Source organism: Argentina silus (genome assembly GCF_951799395.1).
Source record: "Argentina silus genome assembly, chromosome: 15".
Classification (NCBI taxonomy): Eukaryota; Metazoa; Chordata; class Actinopteri; order Argentiniformes; family Argentinidae; genus Argentina; species Argentina silus.
Window position 1 is genome coordinate 16,540,536 of NC_139669.1, and position 22,207 is coordinate 16,562,742.

Here is a 22,207-nt window from a genome sequence, read left to right on the forward strand (position 1 = left end):
CGTGGAGAGCGTGCACTGGTGACTTCAATGTTGGCATCTAATACTTTGAAGTTCATGAACGACATACATGCGAGGTAATCATAGTTCATTTATTAGCAGGATAGGCTACGTTCAATCACAAAGCCAAAGCCTATGGCATTGGTATGAACAGTATCCAACATAGTCTACAATATAGAAGGAAGATGACTTCGAGATATAGCTGACTTCTTCCTTATTTGATTAATATATGATGATATTATCAAGCACCTGATGAACTTAAATACAGTAGAAAAACGTACAATTAACATAAGTTGATTTCCTTTGATACATTCATAACTTTAAAACAGTGAAAATGTGAGGCACCTGCAATTCTGAAGTAATAGGAAATTTGACACATCATTGCATTGTAATCTTTGGCCCATTGCAACCTGAATTCGGAAGCAGCAATACAGTGTTACACAACTTCAGTCCATGCTGGTTAAAGTGTCTACTGGCTTCTGCCTTCTAGGCCAACTTAATTTCGCTGTCTGAGCAGAGTTCCCAAGTGTGTATCAGTACTGAATTAATGCAAGGATGAAAACCAGCAAACACCACCTTTAGGGGACTGAGTTATGTGACCCATAACTGCCATTTGAGATCTAAAATGGGTTCCTTTTCTCACCTCTTTCCTCTCTTTCCCTGAAGGTGAAATCAATAGTGTTTTCCAATCAGATATGCTTTCATTGCACATATAAAGGAAAGGAGATGAAGAGAGGAAGACACTTTAGACTATTGGGATGCTCCTATGAGATTCCCTGTGGTATCCTATGTTATCCCGAGCGACTCTTAAGCTGGTCATAGATAGCGGTGGTGATTCCCCAGGTGATACAGGAGCGCAGGACGACCAGGGAGCCTCCACGGTACAGCAGAGCCATACTCCGCTGACGAGACTCCCACAGCACCCTCCAACTCCCCCTCAACCCCAACGCCTCCCCTCCCACCCCGGCCTGCATGTTGGCCACCAGCACAGAGAGAGGGTAGAGCGGCAGGCTGATAACCATAGAGTTTACCATCCCCGACACAAAGGAGGAGGCTGTAGGAGAGAGCCCCTGCTCCCCAAGGGCCGCGCGCAGGGGGTTCTTCAGGCCGAAGTAGACGCTGCTCCCCAGGGAGTTCCGGACCACGATGGGCAGAAAGGCCCGGTAGTACCCCGTGGCCAGCCTCTCCGAGGTCAGCCTGACCAGCACGCTCCTGAGGGTAGGCAGGTTACGGTCATTGCTCCCGTTCTGCAACACGTTCTGCACGCGCTCAAAAGGGGTGAAAACCAGGGCCTCTACCACGCCCGTGGCCAGTCCTGCCAGAGCCGGAAAGGCGGAGACGGGGATTATGCCGAGCTTGGCAGAGAAGGAGAGCTGATGGAGGAAAGTGTCCTGTAGACCGAACAGTAGCGTACCATTCAGTGTCCTCATCAATAGGGGTGGCAGCACCCCCCTGTAGAGCTTCAGGGGTCCTTCATGGTACAGCTGGCCCACTGCCTGGCGGACCACCGTGCTGTGCAGCTGCTGACGGAAAACAGTCTTGTAGACAGGGAAGGAGACTATGGTGGTGAGGAGACTAGAGGTACCGCCATGCACGGAGCTACGGAACCAAACCATTGGGTCCCCAACGACTTCCTGTTTATGTTCAGGACCCTGCCCCATGTTCTGCTGAGATGGAGATAATATCAAATACACACAAGAATGTGTGGATGATTAAATAGAATATCTACATACATGATCAAAATAACACTTTATATTGCAACTGAGATTTAAACCCTTTAGAAAAAGAACACATAATTGATAGTAACATTTTGCAACTGACACTAAGCCTATCTACCACTAACGCCCATACATCAATGCTAACGCCCAATGAATTACTGTTTCAACCATTGGCTGAAACGAATGAGAGCCATAAGGAAAAATAAATACAATTCACGTGAACAACAATTTTGAGGTGACATCACTAACAGGGAAAGACACCAATTATGAAATCAGATTGTTTAGTGTCTATCTTCGTGTGGTTCGCTTCAATTATCAGAAGTTTGAAAAAAACCATCAAACAAAAAAACAAAACTAGTCTTGCACGAGACAAACGGGAAATTTGCAAATCTGAATAAGCATGAATCGAAATGTAACTGCAAGACAAAAATAACATACCGGTTGACGTTCCTTCCTGTTAAGCTATAGGCTTAACCTACACATCCGCTGGAGAGCAAAGCGATCTATGCATGAATAAACATACATATAAACACTTTGTGCAACAGATCAACTAAAGACAAACATGTTGTTGCATTTAGATCATTTACTTCCAATAAGGAAATAACGTTATTGTACGTCTCAAATACGCTGTTAAGGTTAACGGTATCCCGCCCCTTCTAGAATAACCATTGGAGGGATTTCTCCAAACCAGCCTCCAATGATTGCAGAGCATAAACTATCAATCAACGATGCGATGGGCACATCCTGCACTGACAACCATTTTTTATTTAAAAAAATAATAATAATACATCCAGGAAGGCACTTTGTGAGCGGCAGGAAAAAAGCGCAGGAGCCGTTGCTCCTTTCACTCATACCTGATACAGATCATACACAAGAATCCAGGCGTCATTTTCACCATCTCTTTAATAAAGAACACATTCAGCAATCAGATATTTGAAGTAGGCCTACTGTATTCACCCTACTGAAACACACAAAATCAGAAATATATAAGCACATGAAGTCTGACGAATATCGTTATTTCAGGAGTGTATACAAATGTAATTCAAAAAAAAAAAAAGGAATACAAATAAAAACAGCAAATAGACGTTTTCTAAAGGAAGCTCCAGCCGGCAGAGACCCCAAGCTAAAAACCCAACAGCTTCTAGAGGAGAACCTCGAGGAGCAAACCCTGTCCATTGTGCACCCACACTCATAGGGTGCAGTCTGGCTCTCCTGATCTAATTTTCTATGTTCAGTGATCTGAACGAAATGGACAAGTGAAAGCAGTCTCCCTCCTCCCCCACCCCCTCTCCCCCTCCCTCCTCCCCCCCAAAAGAAGGTTCAACCATGTTGCTTCCACCTATCCTATCATTTCACATGGGTGCAGATGAAGGAGTGGTAACTAGGATATGAAGCCTCTTTAGGTTAGACTACTGCGATGCACTCAGAGTGGGACATCAGTGGCACTGTAAACTAAAGTGTATGTTCATTCACTTCACTGATGAGCTTCATCTTTCAAAAATGATAAAGACAAATCAAGACCAAGGTTAAAAACACTGCATTGTTCTCTATTTCATTGTAACATTGGTCATAGTATTGTAACAGCATTATTTGGAACAGAAGTTTTTCCTGATCCTGTGAACTGACCACTAACCAGAAAGTCTGGGCCCTATGACCTATAACTAGGGCCCAGTTATGCCTGGCTACGTCTCATAAGCAGGAACAACTCTGGATCCAAGCACTATGAAAAGGTGGAAGAAAGTTCACAGCAGGAAAATACTTCTGAATTCACCCATACACAATTAATAAGTTGGCCTTTGTAAATGTAAGTCAATTCGCCCCAAGAAGAATGGTTCAGTGCCATTCTCTGACAAAGACACTGTCCAGAGGTGAAATGTACTGGTCATTATTAGTAATAATCACGACTGTGATAGTTATTATTATGTTTTGTTAGCAGCAGGGTGACGCTAATGGGGGTGGGAAGTCCCTCTCTTCCTCTTTTTGGTGTAACAGCAGATGACTGCCAGCAGGTGACACGATGTTATAAGGGAACATGGCTGAATAGGTAGGAGACGGATTCGCCATTGTGGGTCCTACGGATGGCCTCAGCCAGGATCATGGAGATGTCGATAACCTAGGAGGAGAAGCAGATAAACATTTACAAGAAGCAGTTTTAAACAGAACTGGAACAATGTAGAAACCCCCTTTAGGCTGGAGCTCCAACTATAACTGAACAAGAGCTCTTATATGTTGTGTTTCTCTTCATTCATGAAGTGGATCATCAGTTTCTTTCCGTAAAGCGGCTACATGACTTTGTTACAAGTGACAAAACGGTGCATTGGGTCCTATAGACAGGTCTAACAAGCTCCTGCTTATGATGAAGGGAATAGCTCCCCGATTTGACCTCTGACCTGTATCTTAGGACAGTGCTTCATCTTCTCCTCCTGTGGGATGGTGTTGGTGACCACTACGGCCTCGAAGCAGGCATTGTTGATGCGAGAGATGGCAGGGCCGGAGAAGATGCCGTGGGTCAGGATGGCATACACCTTGGTGGCTCCCGCTGAGATGAGTCTGAGGGTGAAGAACATCCAACCAGCGGTGGTTATGACACCATTACAGGGTGAGGGTTTGTCCAGAGTTGTTCAGATAACTTCTCTTTATAACCCATATGATATGGAGTTCCAATTATCAACACATGACCCCATGTTATATGTTATAATTAGCGGTGTTGTGATAAGACAGTATAGAGTATTACAGATGTTAGGGAGCCTTACTTGTCAGCTGCATGGCAGACAGTGCCACAAGTGTCCGCCATGTCATCCACCAAGATGGCTACTCGATCAGTCACGTCCCCAACCAGAACCATGCGATCCACTTCATTGGCCTTCTTCCTCTCTTTGTGGATGAGGGCAAAGTCTACATTCAACCTGTCTGCTATGGAGGTGACCCTGCCAATAAAAAAAATTCTTATGTCAGTGCAAGCCAAGTAACATATGCAGACACAATCACCAAGAACATCAATTTGTATCAGTCTGAGTTAAATAGATTAGCAAAACTCACTGGTTTTATGCCAAAGTAAATTTCACCACAGATAAGCGAAATATAGTCTTGTGACGTGGCTCAAGGGTAAAAACACCACAGGTGACCACCAAGAAGTCCTTGAAACAGTACTGGTGGGCCTGACTCACCTCTTGGCTCCTCCTGCGTCCGGAGAGACAATAGTGCAGTTTTTCCACTCTGGGATGTTCTCCTTGATCCACTTGAGAACAGCAGGCTCGGCATACAGGTTATCCACAGGAATGTCGAAGAAGCCCTGGGGACACACAGGGTCGCAATCTTCTGTCTATGTGTGACCGTCACATTCCTGTGACAGCATATTTCTGTGGGTCATTGTCCTCCACCATCACTAGAACATGTGATAGTCAATGGAATGATCAAAGCTCTGTCTGTGTGTCAGTAATGTCACCAGATCCCCTGTGTGCGTCCCTGCTCACCTGTATCTGTGAGGCGTGCAGGTCCATGGTGATGATGTGGTCAGCACCAGACACAGACAGCATGTTAGCCACCAGCTTGGCAGAGATGGGGGCCCGAGACTGCAAGGAGACACATCTCCTCAGTCACATGCAACTTGTTTATAAACATAACTCAGCTCCTCCCAAGGTCAAGAGAGAAGTATCCTGTACTAAAGTTGTAAACCGTATCTATTTGGCAGACACGTTGTAGTACTAGTACACAAACACATTTTTGCATTCCATGGAGAGACTTGCACTGGGACACAGAAAGAGGAATGGAGGTAAACACAAAAGAGCCAAGAATGACCAGATGGCTAAACAGGGTTCTATGGGTTGGTGAGTTGTGGGCTTGTGACAAAATCAAGAGAGAAAACCAACACATATGCATGATCCATCTGCTGTGGCTGGAACTCAGTGGCAGTAGCTCTGTGATGGCTGATGGCATGAGAAGAGTAACTAACTGTCAATGTCCCTCACCCCCACCTTGTCCTTTTTGTCCTGCCGGGCGTAGGGGAAGCAGGGGATGACGGCAGTGACCCGGGAGGCCGAGGCAATCTTACAGGCGTTGATCATGATCAACAACTCCATCAAATTATCATTGATCTCCCCACAGCCACTCTGCACGATGTAGACATCCTCCCCACGCACGCTCTCCCCTATCTCAACACTGCCACAGAGAGAGGGGACAGACAGAGCAAACAGCACTTTCAGCTAACACACCATTACACTCAGGTGATGAATAAGACAGAACAAACAGGAAGGCATTTCAGGGTTTGAGTCTGTGCAGTAACACAATAACAGTACGAGGAAAGTGCTGAGCACAGCACGGATTGAGCATCAATGAGGTGAATGAAAAGTAGCTTGAATCCATAAGGAAGAACACTGGTTGGTCATTGTTTTGTCCCTGCTATGTAAAATGTGACTCCTGATTCAATTAAGGCTAAAATGATCGGATTGTAAACTCGCTCTTAATTCACGTGGTTCACGTGGTTGTCCTGACCGCCAAAATGAACTCTAGTGGTGCGTAAAGTAAACTACAAGTTCCAGGCACCTTTGCGAAGCATCACCACAAACAACACGTTCAGGTAACGTTTCTAAACCAAGTGCTTATAAAATAAGATTAGGTGTTTATGAAAACACGGCCCACTCTACTCACCATGTTTCTTGGTTGCTAAATTTCTTGGTGACAACCTTCCCCAGCTCGAGTCCCAGGCGGTCGGCTATCTTTTGAGACAAGTCCGGATGCGAGCTACCGCTAAATATCTTTATGTTCGGCATTTTTGTTCGTTCCAGGGCTTCGTTCTACGGGGGATGACAGCGAACCTTTTTAACGATGCTCGATCGATTAGTCAACTGTTGGATATCGACCACTACCTAGTCGTTTTCTGAGCTGAATGTGTTCCTACCTATCCACCATCATTTCCTTCTTCACGCGTGCTTCTCTTCATGGTGGCGCGCACGATTCATTTGACTCCGCCCAATTGTTTGTCGTGGTGACATCATACAAGTCCTCTGTGGTCCCTCTGCCATCATCCTTTTCATTGTGGTAAACACCACATCATGGTAACAATAACATAATATAAGCTTGTATTGTAAGCGAAACTGTATATTGTGCCCTGTATGTTTACTCTGTAATGCAATGCAGGGATAGAGAAAGCTATAGATGACATAGATGTATAGGAATAGAACTATTCCTCCTCTCTGGTCTCTACATGGCTTTTCCCTTATGTGTCAAGCTGTTAGAAGCAGGCCTACTGTGGTTAGTAGTCCATATTGTGAAGTCCTCTAGACAGGGGTGTGTAGAGACCAGGGGTCAAGTTTATTTTGACACCTAAGCAACCTCAGCCATTGGAGAGAAGCATGTAGATAGCATAGTATTTAGATTTGCAGGACTATAGTTGATTATAAAATTAATGTAAAATAAGCCCAAAAGAACTTAATAAGAACACACGTATTAATGTACACTTGTCTGTCAAGTTTTCTAAACTGAGGGTATTAAATTCAATACACTTTATTGCTCTTAAAACATGAGTCACATTGTACACAGACAGAAGACCACAGTGAAGACAAGATCATTGACAATAATGAAAGAAATTGATTAATAAGTGCAAACAAATAGATAATGGAAGGCCATGGAACGGAAGTCCATTGTGTGAATGAAACATGGACATATTCACAATTTGGCAATGCAACTGATCAATGACAACAACACAAGTATTCTTACCTTAATGTAAAAAAATGTTGAAAACATTTGCAGGTGCTTATAAGAGAAGGTAGCCCGAACTGTAAATATTTATTTATAAAAATAAACATGTCCCATGCTTTATACTCATTATATATTCTATAAAATATATGTTTTTGCTATTAGTCTCTATGGTACATTACTACTATAAATAATACGTTACAGACATGTTTTATCTTTTTTTACAAAACAGTGAAGAATTTGGATTAGTCTCCACATCACCATTATTGGATACTTTAAAAGTTTAGGAGGAGTTGTTCAGGCTCACACGTATTCCAAATGTTTTACAATATTTACACCAAGAGTGTAGAATAATACAACTCCAATTCCCATCGCAAAACATTGGCATAAGTGGCCTTGCTTTTTTGTGAATGTTTTCCTCGCTTTGTTAAAACGTCAAGTTATACATATCACCACCAATGGTAACTTGACAGTTTCTGCTCCTTGTAAGTCCAGGAGGAAAGGTAGAACTTGGAAACATGCAAGACAGTAGTAGTACAGTGAAAGAAAGAAAAACACGGCATGATATGAATAATGTTCCTATGACAACAGTTTGTGGAAAGTCTGTTATATTCAGGCTAACTGTCCTCAATGGTTTTGCTTAAAGTACTGTATGACAACAGGATGAGACAGAAAGAAGTTTTCAGACAGAAAACACAGGTGTTGGTTTTATTAAAATACATAGAAAACTACTTTGTGTATGTTTCTTCAGTATCTCCTGGATTGCACAATGGACAACAGCAGATACACAAAGCAAAATTATAAACCTGGTTTGTGACACAGGAGGACCCTGTAAAATGTCTGTATGGGATAATATGGAAACTTTAGTCTTTTATAAGATGAAATTGTGATTACAACACAAGGTGTAGAGTGAATTATCTATCTCAGTGCTCAGCAGTGTGAATATAAAAACAAGTCAATATGAAAAGAGCAGCAGTATGCCATAATTAATTGATATTTTGAGGTTGATTTCTACTAGCAAATTCTTGAAGTTGTGCAAAGGTCTAAGGCTAAGCTTACTCACTTGCTTGTGGATCTCCCATTAAAGGTGTAACCATTGACACAGAGTGAGGTGCCAGGTGAAACAGTTAAGTGGGTATTGTGTGTGTTTCTGTGTAGTAGTGCGAGATAGTGTGTGTGCATCTGTCCCTTATGCCATTACATCACTGTGAGGGTAATTACACTTGATACTGCTGAGCTAATTGGCCTTCGAGTTTGGGATTCTGCTACATTGACTGCCCTGAGCAGGTGTGTTCCTTACCTGCACTTCCTTTCTACAAGTAAGTGAATGGGCCTCTGTGTTTCATTAAGCCAGTTCAAGGTTGCAGAGGAGGTATAACATTTTCAAGACTGGGAATATGATGCTCTCTCCTTTGAGTTGAGTCAGATATTGTCCAGACAACCAACATAGAACTCCATTTTGTGTCACAATAGTAGGAAAATTGAACAAACAAACACGTCACCAACTAACCAACGCTTTGGACTACCTAATTAACAGAGTTCGCTACTTGACGTTTTCTCTGCAGTATTTTTGCCCAGAGCACATTAAATGTCGAACGATTTATTGTTCATACTCTTTATATTTGTTATAATCAATATAATTATTACATTATTTTCATTTTTATCCACAAAATTGTATATTCTTTGCAAAAAAGATACAACTCAAAGATACATAGAAAAAAACCCCAGTGAGAATGACTCTTGAAATGTGAAAGTTGATGTGGAGTGGTTAGCCCTGTGTTTCACCCAGTGTTTGAGAGGTGGGGGTCCCTGCACCTTTGTGCATTGGTGCCCAATGGTCTGTATCTTGTATGCAGATACAGTAGGGCCACTCTAGGCTACCACAGGCCCTGTAAACACGGAATGGAGCAGTTGCATTGTAGTTTTTGCTAACGATGAATCATTGCACGTCCTGTAAAAAATGTAAACAATAAATAAGTAATGGACTTGAAGAATGCACCCACCCACTTCCCTAACTGTCATGATTATTATATATGGTTTGTCTTTACTGGGTGGGAAGAGTTTTGATTGGGCGGGTGAGAGAGCTCATGTTAGTGGTGGTAGGGATGACTTGGGGGCTCACACTCTTCGTGGGCAGGCTGCTGGAGTGTCCCATAGCCTCTTCCGCTGCACGTAGGAGCAAAGTGTAGTTTATAGCCACTTCTTCAACCTTTCGCAGTAACTGAAGCCTTTGCGCTTCTGAACGCACCCCTCTCACCAGCTTGATGAAGGTCTGAGTCAGTTCACAAAGCACCTGGAAGCTAGCTGTGACGGCGGTTAGCATGCGCGTGGGGCTCTTCTCAACACTTGCCACTCGCCGGCACGATGCCCGGAACTCTTTAAATCTCACCGCTAGTTCCTGCTTATACTCAGCAATCCTGGAGGGCTGTAGCCGAGACTCTCCCTCCACCTGGGGGCAGTTACCGCACTGGCGCAGGATGGCTAGCAGCTCGTTAGCATCAAGCTGGGCATTGAGAAAGCCATCCGGCAGGCTGAAAGTCTTCCCCTGCAGAGATTGTACCCGTGCCAGGCTCCCCTCCAGAGTCCCACAGGCCCGTAGGTCGATCTCCTGGGTCTGTGCCTCCTCCTCCTCCTCCTCCTCCTCTTCCTCCTCTTCTTCCCCACTGCAGTCCTCAGCATTGAGCACCTTGAGTGTTTTGCTGACCACAGGCATGGTTCGAGAGTCCAGTTGCATGCCAGGCAGGACCTGGAGGGGGATAGAGTAGGAGAGCTCCTCCTTCTCACTGCTCTCATCTGCCGCCTCACACTTCCTGTAGCAGAAACAGAAAGAGCAGCATTTCTCTCTGTCATCACTGTCCTCACTTGGCAGCCCCAGCAGCACCTCGTTGGCCCCCTCTCTGCTCTCACGCAGCAGCTCCTCTCCTTGGATGAAAAACACCCCCTTCTTCCCTTTCCCATCCCCGCTGGGCTGAGATTGAGTATGAATCGGCTCGATGGGTATGGGAAGTCTCAGTCCTGCGGCCCTCACTCTCTCCATCTCCTTCTCCAGACTCTTGGCCTTGGGTTTGACCTCGGCATAGAGGGGTGTGCTGTCACTGTTGTCTACCTCTCCAATGCTGTATCTCCTTTGGAGTTTTTTGTACTGTGGGGCTCCCAAACACTCTGAGCGTGAGGTGCATGTGGGCAGGCAGGATGCCTGCTCCCCCCTGGGCTCTCTTGACTCCAGGCTGGATGAGCGGATACGAGTGGTCTTAATCTCTAAGGTCTGAGGTCTCCTTGGACCACTCTGGGTGTGAGGGGTTTTGGAGACCGCTGGAGGCGTCTTGGAGATGTTCCTCTCTCTGCCTCTGTGCTGAGTCTCCACGGTGGAGCCGACTGGTGTGTCAGGCAGGCGCATGCCTCTGCACATCCTCTTACAGTCACAGCTGCGCCGTTGCTCTCGGGAGATGCCAGGGGCTTTGAGCACAGGGCTGGTGCGGAGCTGGCAGGCACAGGGGGTGCCTGAGGGGACAGGTGAGGATCCCTGGGGTAGATACTCTCCCTGGGATGACTTGGGCTTCAGCAACTCCTCCAAGAACTCCAACTCATACTGCCGAACCTTCTGGAGCTGGGCACGCCGTTCATCTGTCTCCCTCCGCATTCGGGCTGGGAACGTGGCAGAGAGAAGGTTTTTGAAACTTAGGAATGGGGCGCTACGCTGGGCCTTCCCTTTACCGCTGCCCTGCTTCTTGTTGTCCGCAGTTGGAAGGGTGGAGACCTTGTCCCCAGAGCTGGTGGAAAGTGTTGGGTCTGCCAGGAGGGGCAATGATTTTGAGGGGCATTTTTGTGGCTCAGCATGAGCTTTACCTTGGGAAGTCTCCGCCTTGGCCTCTGCTGCTTCTTTCCTCTCTGTTTTAACAGGCATGTGAGGGGAGTACTTGGTTTGGATTTGGGGGCTGGGCTTTGCCAAGTTGGGGTCTGCTCCTCCTCCTCTCACTGCATTCTCTTTGCTGCTGGCCAACTGGAGGCCTTTGGCCCGAAGGCGCTCGTCGTCGGTGGAGGAGGAGTGAAACACCACCACCTTCTGAGCTTGTGGATCCTTCAGTCTCAGCTGAGGCCCTGGCTCTGCTCGCACTGGGCATGTGCAGAACAGGTCATCAACTGGCAGGAGGTCTTTTGAGCTTGCAGGCTTGATGGTCTCGCTAGAGGCAGGCTTGGCGTCTTGGCACATGTTTGTGGGGCAAATCTTGGCAGAGGCAGTTCTCTCCACAGGCAAGAGAATGGGTAAGGCTTTGTTGGTGAGGCCCGGACTCGGAGGTGCAGATGTTTTCCCCTTCAAACCAGTAGAAAGATTTGGACTCAGTTTTCCTCCAGCAGAACACGGCAACCTCTGATCTTTGCTGATCTGGGGCGTCTTCCTTGGATCAGACACTTTCAGTTCCCCAGGTGACTTAGCAGAGAGGTCCAGAGTGCATGCTTTGGTGAGCTCTTGCTTTGCTTTTTGATCCACCTTCTGCTCACTCTGTGTTGGCTGTTGAGGACCTGCTACACTTACGGTGGCAGTCTCCTGACCAGGGCTGACTTTAAGGGGCATAGTCTTGCTGAGGATCACCGGCTTGGTGGGACAGCTGCCTCGAATCTGACCCATGGAGAATGCACCACTACCTATAGTTTGGCTGGTACACCCTGGGATAGCCAAGGGAAAGTCACGGCGACTGAAGATGCGCTCCTTGTTGATGTGGTGGGCCAGCAAGTAGGCCTGGTTCTGGTGCTGCTTCATGGCAGACACCATCTCGGAGACGTCCGTCAGCTCTGAGGAGTTGGTCTCATGGCCTGAATCCAGTGATGACTCAGGCGTAATGGCTGCCAACACAATCAGCCCTGCAGAAGAAGTAAACAAAAGACACTATCAGGGTTACAAAGAAGTAATGAAATGACTTTTCAAAGTTACTCTTCTTTGTATTCTAACACTGTGTCTAGTAAGAACATTGTATTGACATTGAATAGTCCTTATTCCACATAATACACAAGTCGAATAAGGATGGTAAAGTACCATGCAATTACGAAACTTCTATGTAGCCAGGCATTAATGCAATGTTTAGAAATTACAGTGTTACACAGATATAGAGGCAAATTAATGTTGAGTGTTATCCTTACATATAATTCATGCTCCCAATAAGAAAACATATCCCTTTGTGTTTTTAAGGAGTATTGCAAACTATCTACAATAAAGATCAAACTGAATTTCTGACTATGATCTGTGTCACAAGCTATCCAAGTGTGTGGCTATGTTTTGGGGTGCAAAAGCCTTATATAATCTTAGAATTTGCTGGTTTTCATATCAAACCTAGTGTAGCTGTAAAACCATTTGAATGGGCCCTAGGTCTAAAAGGAGGCCTTGGAACTTGATTAGACCCTCTCAGAGAGATGGGGGTTTCTTGGAGTTGACCTGCAGTCTGTGCGGGCTGTTGGTGATGATGGGGGTAGTCCTCTGAGGCAGCCAGGGCTTCTAGTGCCTGCAGGGTGGACACCAGGGCATCATCCAACTCCTGGGCATGGTCTCGCACCGTCCTGGTGGCCACGTTATCTATCAACGTCACAGGCACCTCCTCCTGAGCCTGTACCACCTGCCCAGAGGCAGCCCCAAGGCTGGCATTGGCCCGTGCTTTCTTTCCTCTCTTTTGGTCATCCTCATCTGAGCTGTGGTCTCTGAATCCTGGAGGAGGGGCAGCGATGGCAGACGGTGGCAGCTGCAGCTTCCCTCCCCCATCTTCTACCTCCTCCTCATCCTCCTCTTCATTTCCCGGGGGAGGCAGAGCCATGAGGTCCACAGCTCCTCCATCACGGGAGGCACAGGCGTTGGAGCAGTGCTTCCCTGAGCTGCCATTCACTGCCACAACCATTCCCTCTGCTCTAAGTCTGGCCTTGCAGGAGTCACAGAAGAACCGTGCAGACCGCTTGGACTGACCCAGAGTTTGGGCCCGGCCTCTGAAGGCTGCCGAGCTGTCCTGGGTAGAGCTCTCAGGCCCTGCCGCAATTGCCTCCGTGCTCTGCAGGGTGGGGTCTGACTTGGTTCTGGGCCGATCCTGTGAGATGAAATTCTCATTGATGTCGAGCTCGGCCTCTGCCTGTGTTTGGAGCTCTTGCAGCTGCTGCTGTTCCCGCAGGTGGACGTGACACAAGCCCAGGTGTTGCGGCTCCGCAGGCACGATGGCCCGCTGGGAACTGGAGTCCCTTGGGGGCCCTTCCCTCTCGTCCCCTCGCCGCCCCCCGCTGGACGCTGCGGCCCCTGAGCGTGGGTGGGCATGATGGGAGCTTCTGTAATCTGAGGACAGAATTGTCAGAGCAGTTGAGAGGTTGAGAGGTGAGGTATCACATGGAGGGATGGAGTGGTTCCAGATGAGAAAGCAGAGTTGGTGACTGGTGGTCACATGAAAGGTTTTTTTCAGAGATGGATGCTGGAGGTTGAAGTTGAGGTTTGAGTTTAAGTCTGGTGGGATGACCAGAGCAGATGAGAAAAGAGCTGTGCATGCTTGAATATTACATGTTTTTGATTACAGAGAAAAAGACAAAATGGCAAATCCCAAAATGATACCCTAGTTTATTAAGAGGGAGAGAGGATTGTCCCATTCCCATGAGTCAGGATGGAGATGAGAAGAGCAACAGCAGAGGACGCTATGAATGGTGTTTCCATGATAACTGTTGGAAATGGTTTCGGTCCAGGTAAATATGAAGAATTAAGTCCAGGTAGATTGAGCACACAGTGAAGGCTGCAGTACAATGGCTGACATGCAATGTCTCACACTTGTAGACACTTTCATACATAAACCTGCAGATGGAAACCTTGAGATGCAACTGATATACAGGCAATGAGAGACTTGACTCAGCTGTGGTTTTACAATACTTTTCAACTCTAGTGCAATAGCAAATGTTAAGATTTTGACATGATTTAGCGAAAACAAACAGCTTGAAATGATTTAAAACCTATCGAATGGCTTTCTTTTCACAAAGTCATTACAGACATATTTAAATGTATTGATTACAAAGTGAATTTGGAGAGATGTAGTTTCGTATTCAGTAAATGTTTGCTAGTTATAAACACCACTAAAAATCAAGGAGGTGACTACTAACATACCTGCCTTGATCATTTGAGACTGACCAGGTGTCTTGTAGTAGATAGTCCGTTTGGGGTCCACAAACAGCTTGTAGTAGCCAGATATGAGACAGGCGAAGTTACTGGCATCTGGCCACTCCATGAGCAGGACCAGGGGCTGCTGGGGGGAGGGAGGGGGATTAGGAGACTATTTAGGAGACAGGCAATGAGCATTGCCTGTACTTGCAGTACTGAACATATGAATAATTAGGTTTATGTGGTGGGGTAAAATACATTTAATTTGAATTGAAATTTCCACTGCTGCAAAAATGCAAGTTTGTTCTTCATAGTGTTTTCAGGGGAAAATGATTATAACATGCTTTCTCTCTGAGCAATAATATACTGTAGTTCTAGTTATACTCTGGGTTTCCCAGCTACATTGACCTGAGCTATTCTAATGTATTTCAAACCCACAGTAGTTCTGTTTGTCTCTCTGAGGTGTACCTTGGCCTCATGAATGGCCACCTCCACACGGGCCACACCCTGGTTCTCCCGGTACAGCTGGATCTTGGCAACCCGGCTGAACTCGGTCAGAACCGTGGTGAGGTTGTTCTTCAGGTCGATTACGTGGCTGATACCATGCCTTGGCCCCACCAACAAAGTTGTAGCTGACTGCTTCTCGTCCTGTAGAGGAGACAGAGGAGCTTTTACACCAGACATTAGCATCAAAAGCATTGAGCTTGTGAGTAGGCTACTTGGCACAAAAAGATGTGCCGTTCAATGGTGTCAGTACTTCAGAAATGTACAGTTAAAGATCATGGTGAGTCAATCATACTGATTGTTTGGATTTGGGGTCTAATATACCACCCAGGCTCTCAGGTTCCAAACTTGTGCTGGAGACTTGAGATGTAGTAAAGTCATACGGAAATGTGATCGGAGACAGGAATGTCAGAATTACCAAGCCGACTGTGTGGAACAGCAAGCCTCCAAAAGGTGGAAGGTCATTCAGCACACGCATGTACTGCAGCTTTCCCTGGAGAGGAGGGACCTATCAGTAGGGAGAATAGAGCAAAGAGAACACTCTAGGATGATACAGGGATTCTCTATTTCCGTATTATGTCCTCTTGAGGGCACTGTTTAGCTACTAATAGATCCGATCCTTATAGAACAGAACAGCCAAATCTACTGATTTACAAGCACCTAGATACAAGGTTGGCTATACATGACGATGAAATATACAAAAGGCAAATTACTCTCTGCCCTAACTGCATGGTATCAAGGTAGAACGTATGGTGTATGGTGTATTATGCAGTGTTTAGCATGAGTGTTCTCTTAGTGATTCTCACAATTACAATAGTATATAACATCATCGCAGAGAGCTTTCAGAAAGTTAATCTAGGTCTGTTCCATTACATCGGATTAGACAAACAACATTCACGTTGCTCTCTATGCCACAATGCTGGAAGAGGCACCTTGTTTCCGGAGGGTGGTGGGTGCTGATAGGTCTTCAGCAGCTGAGACAGGGTCTTACAGACATTCTTCTCCTTAATTGTTGGCAGCAGAGTGAGAGGAAGGAAAGGCTCCAGTCCCCATTCCTTCCTAAGAGAGAGAGAGAGAGAGAGAGAGAGAGAGAGACACACACACACACACACACACACACACACACACACACACACACACACACACACACACACACACACACACACACACACACACAGAGACAGAGACAGAAGAGATGAGACAGACAGATGGCATAATCAAGAGTCAAGAGAACATCTCTGTACTGACAAGAAGAGCAGTCTCTCTAACCCATGGGAGAACTCCTCAGAGAAGTCTCAGAACGCTTCAGCTCATAGTCCTGAATATTGGCTTGACAAAGCCAGCCTTAGGCTAAGAAGAATACAATGGATCAGTTCTTCCTCCGCAGCAATCTGACAGAATGAGTTAAATAATTGGAAGGTAGTGGGTATGACTAAATGTACAAATTTGAGGTTGATTTTCATCTAACAATGGATTTCTTTGTGTCAGTTTTTTCAGCTTTTCATATTAAAAGGATTAATTATTAATCGTTTTGACATACTTATGAGCACAGTTGGCAAGTAGGCCGAGCAATATCAGAGCTAAGAAGTTTTTTAATGAAATATTATTAAATTCATAAAGTTTTGTCCATAAGTCAAGCACTTGGGAGACTGATTTGGTCTTCGTTGGACTTACTCCACATGCTTGAGCGATATCTTCTGATTGGGCCTGGCGGACGACACAGTGATGTAGATGTGGAGCGCCGCCAGCCGCAACGTGACGTCAGACTTCCAGTCCATACCAAAGCGCTCTTTGATGACGTCATTGCGACTCTGTGAGGGGGGGGGGGGGGGGGGGTTGTCAAGTCACATGGTTTATTCAATTGCATATTTGTGCTATGCTAAAGCTCTCTAAGCATTCTTGCATCGAGGGGTGCAGAGGAGGGACAACTAGTGGCACTGACGATTGACTTGGATCACAGTCAATGTTTTTGTTGATTTGTTGTTGGTTGCGGTGGTGATAGGTGGTTTTGGAGTATTATATGTAACATTTTCATGATAGGTGCCATAAGCTTGAACTACCCATAAGAGCTACTCGAGATTCCAATCCCTCCACTCAAGTCCCAGTAGGGTCCCTCTGCTCCCCCCTGCAGAGAGAAACCCTTCATATTCATGAGACTTATGATGACAGTCTAATCCCAGTTAAACTTCTCCCCACCTGTATGTAGAGGTACTCAAACGCTGCGGGGTCCCTCCTCAGCAAGTCTGCGGGGTCCTTGGGGAAGAAACAGATGCGGAACAGACACTTCATCCCCTGGAAGTACGTCCTGTGCACCACCTTGGAGAGGCAAATGAATAACATCTTTATAATCAACCACATTGGTCACACATCACAGACACATTCCATAGACCACCTGTGCATAATGTATTCCAAGTGCATTTGAAGTAGTCGACCTTCTATCACCCCAAATGTATGCATCCGAAAGGCTGAGGCTGGTTTAAGAGACCGTGGCTATCCTGAACAGTCTTTAGAAATGCATAAAAGGCATTAATAATTACTATGATGAAAGTGTTGCTGTAATGTGTCCATTTGCTGTCAGATCAGTGACACTAAGAACTGCTTTCCCGGATGATAAGCTTTACCCTTGACATCTTTCCCCCTTTTGCATGTTACACATTCATAAACCTATGAACATGATTACACAGATTAACAAGAACACCAACAAGATGACCGTTTCTTAATGATCCGAAAGGAAAGGAGTTGTGGTCTCCAACCACAGGAGCCCTACATGTGACAGTGGCTGGTTCTCCTGCAGCAGATGCAGCCGTTGGTTCTGGTCCAGCCCACCCGACTCCAGTACCAGGGCAAAGTGCTCGATGTAGCGCAGAGACAGGCGGTCCTGCAGGGATGAGATCACATCCTGCACACAGAGAGAGAGAGGTAGGGAGGGAGGGGAGAGCGAGAAAGAGAGAGAGAGGTGGAGAGAGGGGGAGGGAGGGAGGTTCGGAAGGAGAGAGAACAATGCATACGGTTTAGAAAATGCTCTTTTTTCCCCAAGCATTCAGAAAAATAACCATTATTGATGTCCTTGATAGGCGTCTGGGCAGAGATTGTTTTTGCATTGTGCGGAGAGCATTTTCCTGTACATTGATGGGTAGCTATTCTCATCTTTCTGCAATATTCTAGTGGCTATGCTAATCATACACAGAGTTAACTTGTCATGCTTTCCACTGGGGAGTTCCCAAGGACATTTCAAATTTGCACAGTGATAACATTTCAGAGCAAAAAATAAGATTAATCCATGCGGCGAAGACCCAGTGTAAACAGAAGGTAGAGATCGGACATTGGCTCTATGGTGTTGCATTGGGATCAATATTTTTGAATGATTATAACCCTCCCCTGTGCTCTCTGTGCTGAAGCAAAGTATACAGTGTTTTTACTCCTCCTTGTCTTGTGGCTATGCCTGAGGATAATGTTTTGTAATGTCTCAAACAAATACAGTACTTATGGCAGATTTTAAGCAATATTTTACGTGTGGTTTTGTGACTGAAGATTTTTTAAAAGCTTGGTCTTATGTGCAGTGACCTATTGCATTATGGGGTTTGGGAACTGAAATCTCTAAAATGGAAGGTAAATGGTTGAAACCTAGCAACAGAACAGATTCACCTTGAATTACCATGATACAGAATACCGACAATACAATAGGCAGCAAAAAAGGATAAACTGTGAGACTAATATTGACTAAGGATTAAAATGACAAAAAAATCGGATGCTCATACACAAACAAACTCCCAGGGTGAACACCAAGTCATTTTAGAGAGCTGCAAAATCATATAGATTTTAGAATGAATTGCCACTGTAGAACCTTAATCGACACATAGCCTGTTTGGGTAGACATTACTCACTAAAGATCTAGTATGGCATCCTATTGTGCAATTGATTTAGGCTACGGGAGCTTTTATTGATTTGCATTTTACATTTTAATGTGATTCCATTTAATTAGGCTGACGGTAGAGAGCTCTTTTCTCCCTCCTTCCCTCTATCACTCACCCCCTCTCTCCATTTCTCCCTCCCTCTCTCCCTCAATGAGCAGAAAAAATATTTCTTGAATCTAATAGTGTGGCTTAATGAGTCTGCTAGAATATGTCACAGTCGTGTCATAGGCTGACACGGAGACAGTAATGGCCTTACTGTTATATGTAATTGGTAATATCACAGCCATTTTGAATGCTGGAAATTGAAGGCATTAAGCTTCTTTCCTGTTTCAAAACAATTGAGGGGGTTCTTTCGAAACTACAATGAGGCCTTACAGTATCAACACACACACACACACACACACACACACACACACACACACACACACACACACACACACACACACACACACACACACACACTACATACCCTGACAGTGGTACGGCTGTCAAACGTAAATGACTTGATCTGTCCATTCTCCAGGAACACCTTCAGCACATTTGGTATGAGTAGCAAAGAGTCGTCCTTTAGCATTGTCTGTGTTTGAGAGAGAGAGAGAGAGAGAGGGAGAGAGACAGACAGACAGACAGACAGACAGACAGACAGACAGACAGACAGACAGACAGACAGACAGACACCAAGAGAGAGAGGCAGAAAGAAGAGCATGGTTAGGGAGTGACGAAAAAACGTTAGTGGCTCATGAAACTTATAGGAGATGGAGAGAGAGGATGAAATATATGAGAACATACTTGAAAGGTCAATACAATCTAATCAATCGGAACGGAGGACGTGAACACTATAATTGGATGGGGAACTCAGGAATGTGCAGAGAGACGTGTATTCAATCTAAAAGCAGTTAAGAAGCCGAGGTTTCTTATACGGCTCATGGAGCAATACCTTTATTTAACCCGGGACAGAGTGAATAGGGACAACACTCTGGAAGGCTGCTGGGGTACATTGTGTTGTGATGAAAGCGGAGCTTATTCAATTTTCTTTATGCACCCATTTAATATGTATGCTGCTGTGTAAGTACTATTAGTTGCTGGAGCTGAATACACCCAAAGTATTACAGGAGTTGCCCAAGTGGAAGCTCTGGAGGAGCAGAGCCCTGACTCAAGGTTATTCCCCTTTTATCAACTACTCATCAACAAAGAACTGTTCCCTGCATAGTTCCGTCCGGTTGGGGAGATGTGCCGTGACAGGTATTCTCTCTCTCTCTCTCTCTCTCTCTCTCTCTCTCTCTCATTATGAGAACAGAGAGTCGGTGACAGAGACTCAATACTCCCTATATCCTGAGCATCAAGAGCAGATGTCGGAGGGGGTGGGGGGTGGGGGGAAAGTACGCCACAGGAGCTGAGAGAAAGAGGGTGGGGGGGGGGGGGTAGGATGGACAGTGCAGTCGTCCCACCCCCCATCTGTGTTATTCCACACTTCGGTAATGAAAGAAACCCTCCAAAAACACAATTTTGATGTGCGAGAGCAATAATGTTTCGAGTGTCCTTTTTTTTTTCTCTCTCTAAGATGAGATGAAACTCGTATCGAATGATCAATAGCAGTTCCTATAATAACAGCACATAGGGTAGTCGATTCACCGTTACAATAAACAACCAGGAACATAATGCAGTCTTGGCTATAGGTAAATTAAGTATTCCACATCGTCGAACGAGCCCAGCCATGGCTGTTCTTGAGCTCTGCGGGGAGGGGGGAGGGGGGAGGGGGGGGGGGCAGTGTAAAGGTTGAATTTAGCATAACATGCTGCTTGAGTGAGCAGGGCTATCGTCAGACTGCAGCACCACGGAAGGCTGCGCCATGAAAGAGAAACCACTAACAGGTCTATCTAGTTCCCATTACGAGCCAATGCGCTTGGCTTTTGTCAGTGTGAGCTGGGAGGAGAGAGGCAGAGCAGAACTGTGACACATAGAGAAATGAAGTATGATGAAAACCTTGCCGAGCCCGAGCAGACCGTATAGCTCCATCTCTCTCCCTTTCTCTGTCGATAAACGTCAGGGTGCAGGTTAGGTGGTTTGCACTGATAAGCAAATCTCAACCAATCAATCCCAGCTCACAGTTGCTGATCACAGGAGACGGATAGACATGATTAAACGCCTCGCCGCGGGGGGTGGTCTGATCTTTAGCGATCGCAGCAACCCCCTGACGACCCTTCACCCTGGGCTTTGATCAACAGGATATACCTCTACAAGACAAGCATGAGAGAGAGAGAGAGAGAGAGAGAGAGAGAGAGAGGGGGTGGGGGGAGATGATCTCCACCTTTCTCATTACCCCTATTTATTCATTTAGCAGACGTACACCCAGGGGAGTTGGGCTATCTTACTCTGCAAATGGGGCCTTTTGTTGGGCCTAATCCACGACGAGGGGAAATCTATGGTTTTATCATGTGTGTTATTGATCGTCGGCTCCCTGCTGACACCGCACTTGAGGGGCTAGTTACTTTAGAGGTAATGAAAGGCAAGGGGTCTGCAGCTCCAGGCTAACAGAATAAAAGGCTACGGCAGCCCTAGCGGTCTGTGTGAACATGCAATCCTGTTCTCATCTTCATTCCATTAAACCACAAGTGGGGCCCTAGGAGTGAGGAAATGGAAAATGGAACGATCGCACCATATCCAACCCACCCCCCCGTCCCCCGTCCCCCCCCCCCACCCCCTGTCCCCCCGACCCCCCGCCCCTCCTTCCCATTCCTTGTTTGTCATTACCGCTCCACCTCGGGTGTACAGTACAGTGTTTTCCCTGCAGGCCCTCGTTTAGGAAAACAAGTCAGATTAGACCAGGAAAATGTCAACATGTGTACTCATTGATTCGGTTTTATAATTAGGTCTCAGTTGGCGCTGTGTGGACAAAGCCTGACATGGCAGCCCAACACGTTCACTACACACCAGGTCTGTTTGGAGTGAATGAAACAATGAAAGCTAAAGCTTCATATGTTATTCATAAATTGCACAGCTGTTCGTAGGCTCAGTAAGCTCATTGGCTCGCCTGTACAACCAGCCATCTGGGGGCTGAGCGGAGATCACTGAGGCAGGAGAGGACATCCACAGCCAGACAGGGACTTTTCACTAGACTTCTGTAGTAATGCTGCTGCTTTCTAAATGTGCCAAGTGTTTACTGAATGTCTTTGAAACAGTTTAGAGGTGCAGCCTATTCCTGAGAGGAGAAATTGATTGGGAAAGCAGTTTATAGTCTAAGTGTTGAACTGTTGGACCCAGGCCTGTTAGGC

At 45.9% G+C, this 22,207-nt stretch overlaps 3 protein-coding genes across 5 annotated transcripts in view; all 3 read right to left on the reverse strand.

Annotated features, from left to right (window-relative positions):
• Nucleotides 1-788: 788 nt before the first annotated feature.
• On the reverse strand, nt 789-1,613 carry LOC310816045 (solute carrier family 25 member 53-like; the record flags this gene model as incomplete). Its single annotated transcript, XM_083686053.1, has 1 exon — nt 789-1,613. One exon carries the CDS (start codon nt 1,611-1,613, stop codon nt 789-791), a length of 825 nt encoding a protein of 274 aa, XP_083542179.1.
• A 1,391-nt stretch (nt 1,614-3,004) lies between these two features.
• Nucleotides 3,005-6,637, reverse strand: prps1b (phosphoribosyl pyrophosphate synthetase 1B). 3 transcript variants are annotated; one of them, XR_014554649.1, is made up of 8 exons: nt 6,363-6,637; nt 5,684-5,873; nt 5,189-5,287; nt 4,883-5,007; nt 4,469-4,642; nt 4,106-4,265; nt 3,394-3,828; nt 3,005-3,356 (listed from the first exon to the last, which is right to left on the reverse strand). XR_014554649.1 is itself a non-coding variant. In XM_083686628.1 (7 exons), the coding sequence occupies exons 1-7, from the start codon at nt 6,482-6,484 to the stop codon at nt 3,736-3,738; spliced, it is 957 nt and encodes a 318-aa protein (XP_083542754.1). In that variant the 5' UTR covers nt 6,485-6,637; the 3' UTR covers nt 3,005-3,735. The 3 variants fall into 3 exon arrangements, 2 of the variants coding, with proteins under 2 accessions (XP_083542754.1, XP_083542753.1); XM_083686628.1 differs by having other exon boundaries at nt 3,005-3,828; nt 5,690-5,873; XM_083686627.1 differs by having other exon boundaries at nt 3,005-3,828.
• Nucleotides 6,638-9,453: 2,816 nt separating this feature from the next.
• Nucleotides 9,454-22,207, reverse strand: part of frmpd3 (FERM and PDZ domain containing 3) — a gene marked incomplete at its 3' end in the record, with an annotated part of 14,967 nt that continues 2,213 nt past the window's right edge. Inside the window, exons 6-15 of the mRNA XM_083685696.1 lie at nt 19,405-19,512; nt 17,789-17,920; nt 17,218-17,337; nt 16,696-16,832; nt 15,954-16,080; nt 15,440-15,529; nt 14,986-15,165; nt 14,524-14,659; nt 12,838-13,713; nt 9,454-12,269 (exon numbers count right to left, since the gene is read on the reverse strand). Of these exons, the coding sequence (XP_083541822.1) occupies nt 9,454-12,269; nt 12,838-13,713; nt 14,524-14,659; nt 14,986-15,165; nt 15,440-15,529; nt 15,954-16,080; nt 16,696-16,832; nt 17,218-17,337; nt 17,789-17,920; nt 19,405-19,512 (4,722 nt within the window). The remainder of the gene's footprint in view (nt 12,270-12,837; nt 13,714-14,523; nt 14,660-14,985; nt 15,166-15,439; nt 15,530-15,953; nt 16,081-16,695; nt 16,833-17,217; nt 17,338-17,788; nt 17,921-19,404; nt 19,513-22,207) is intronic.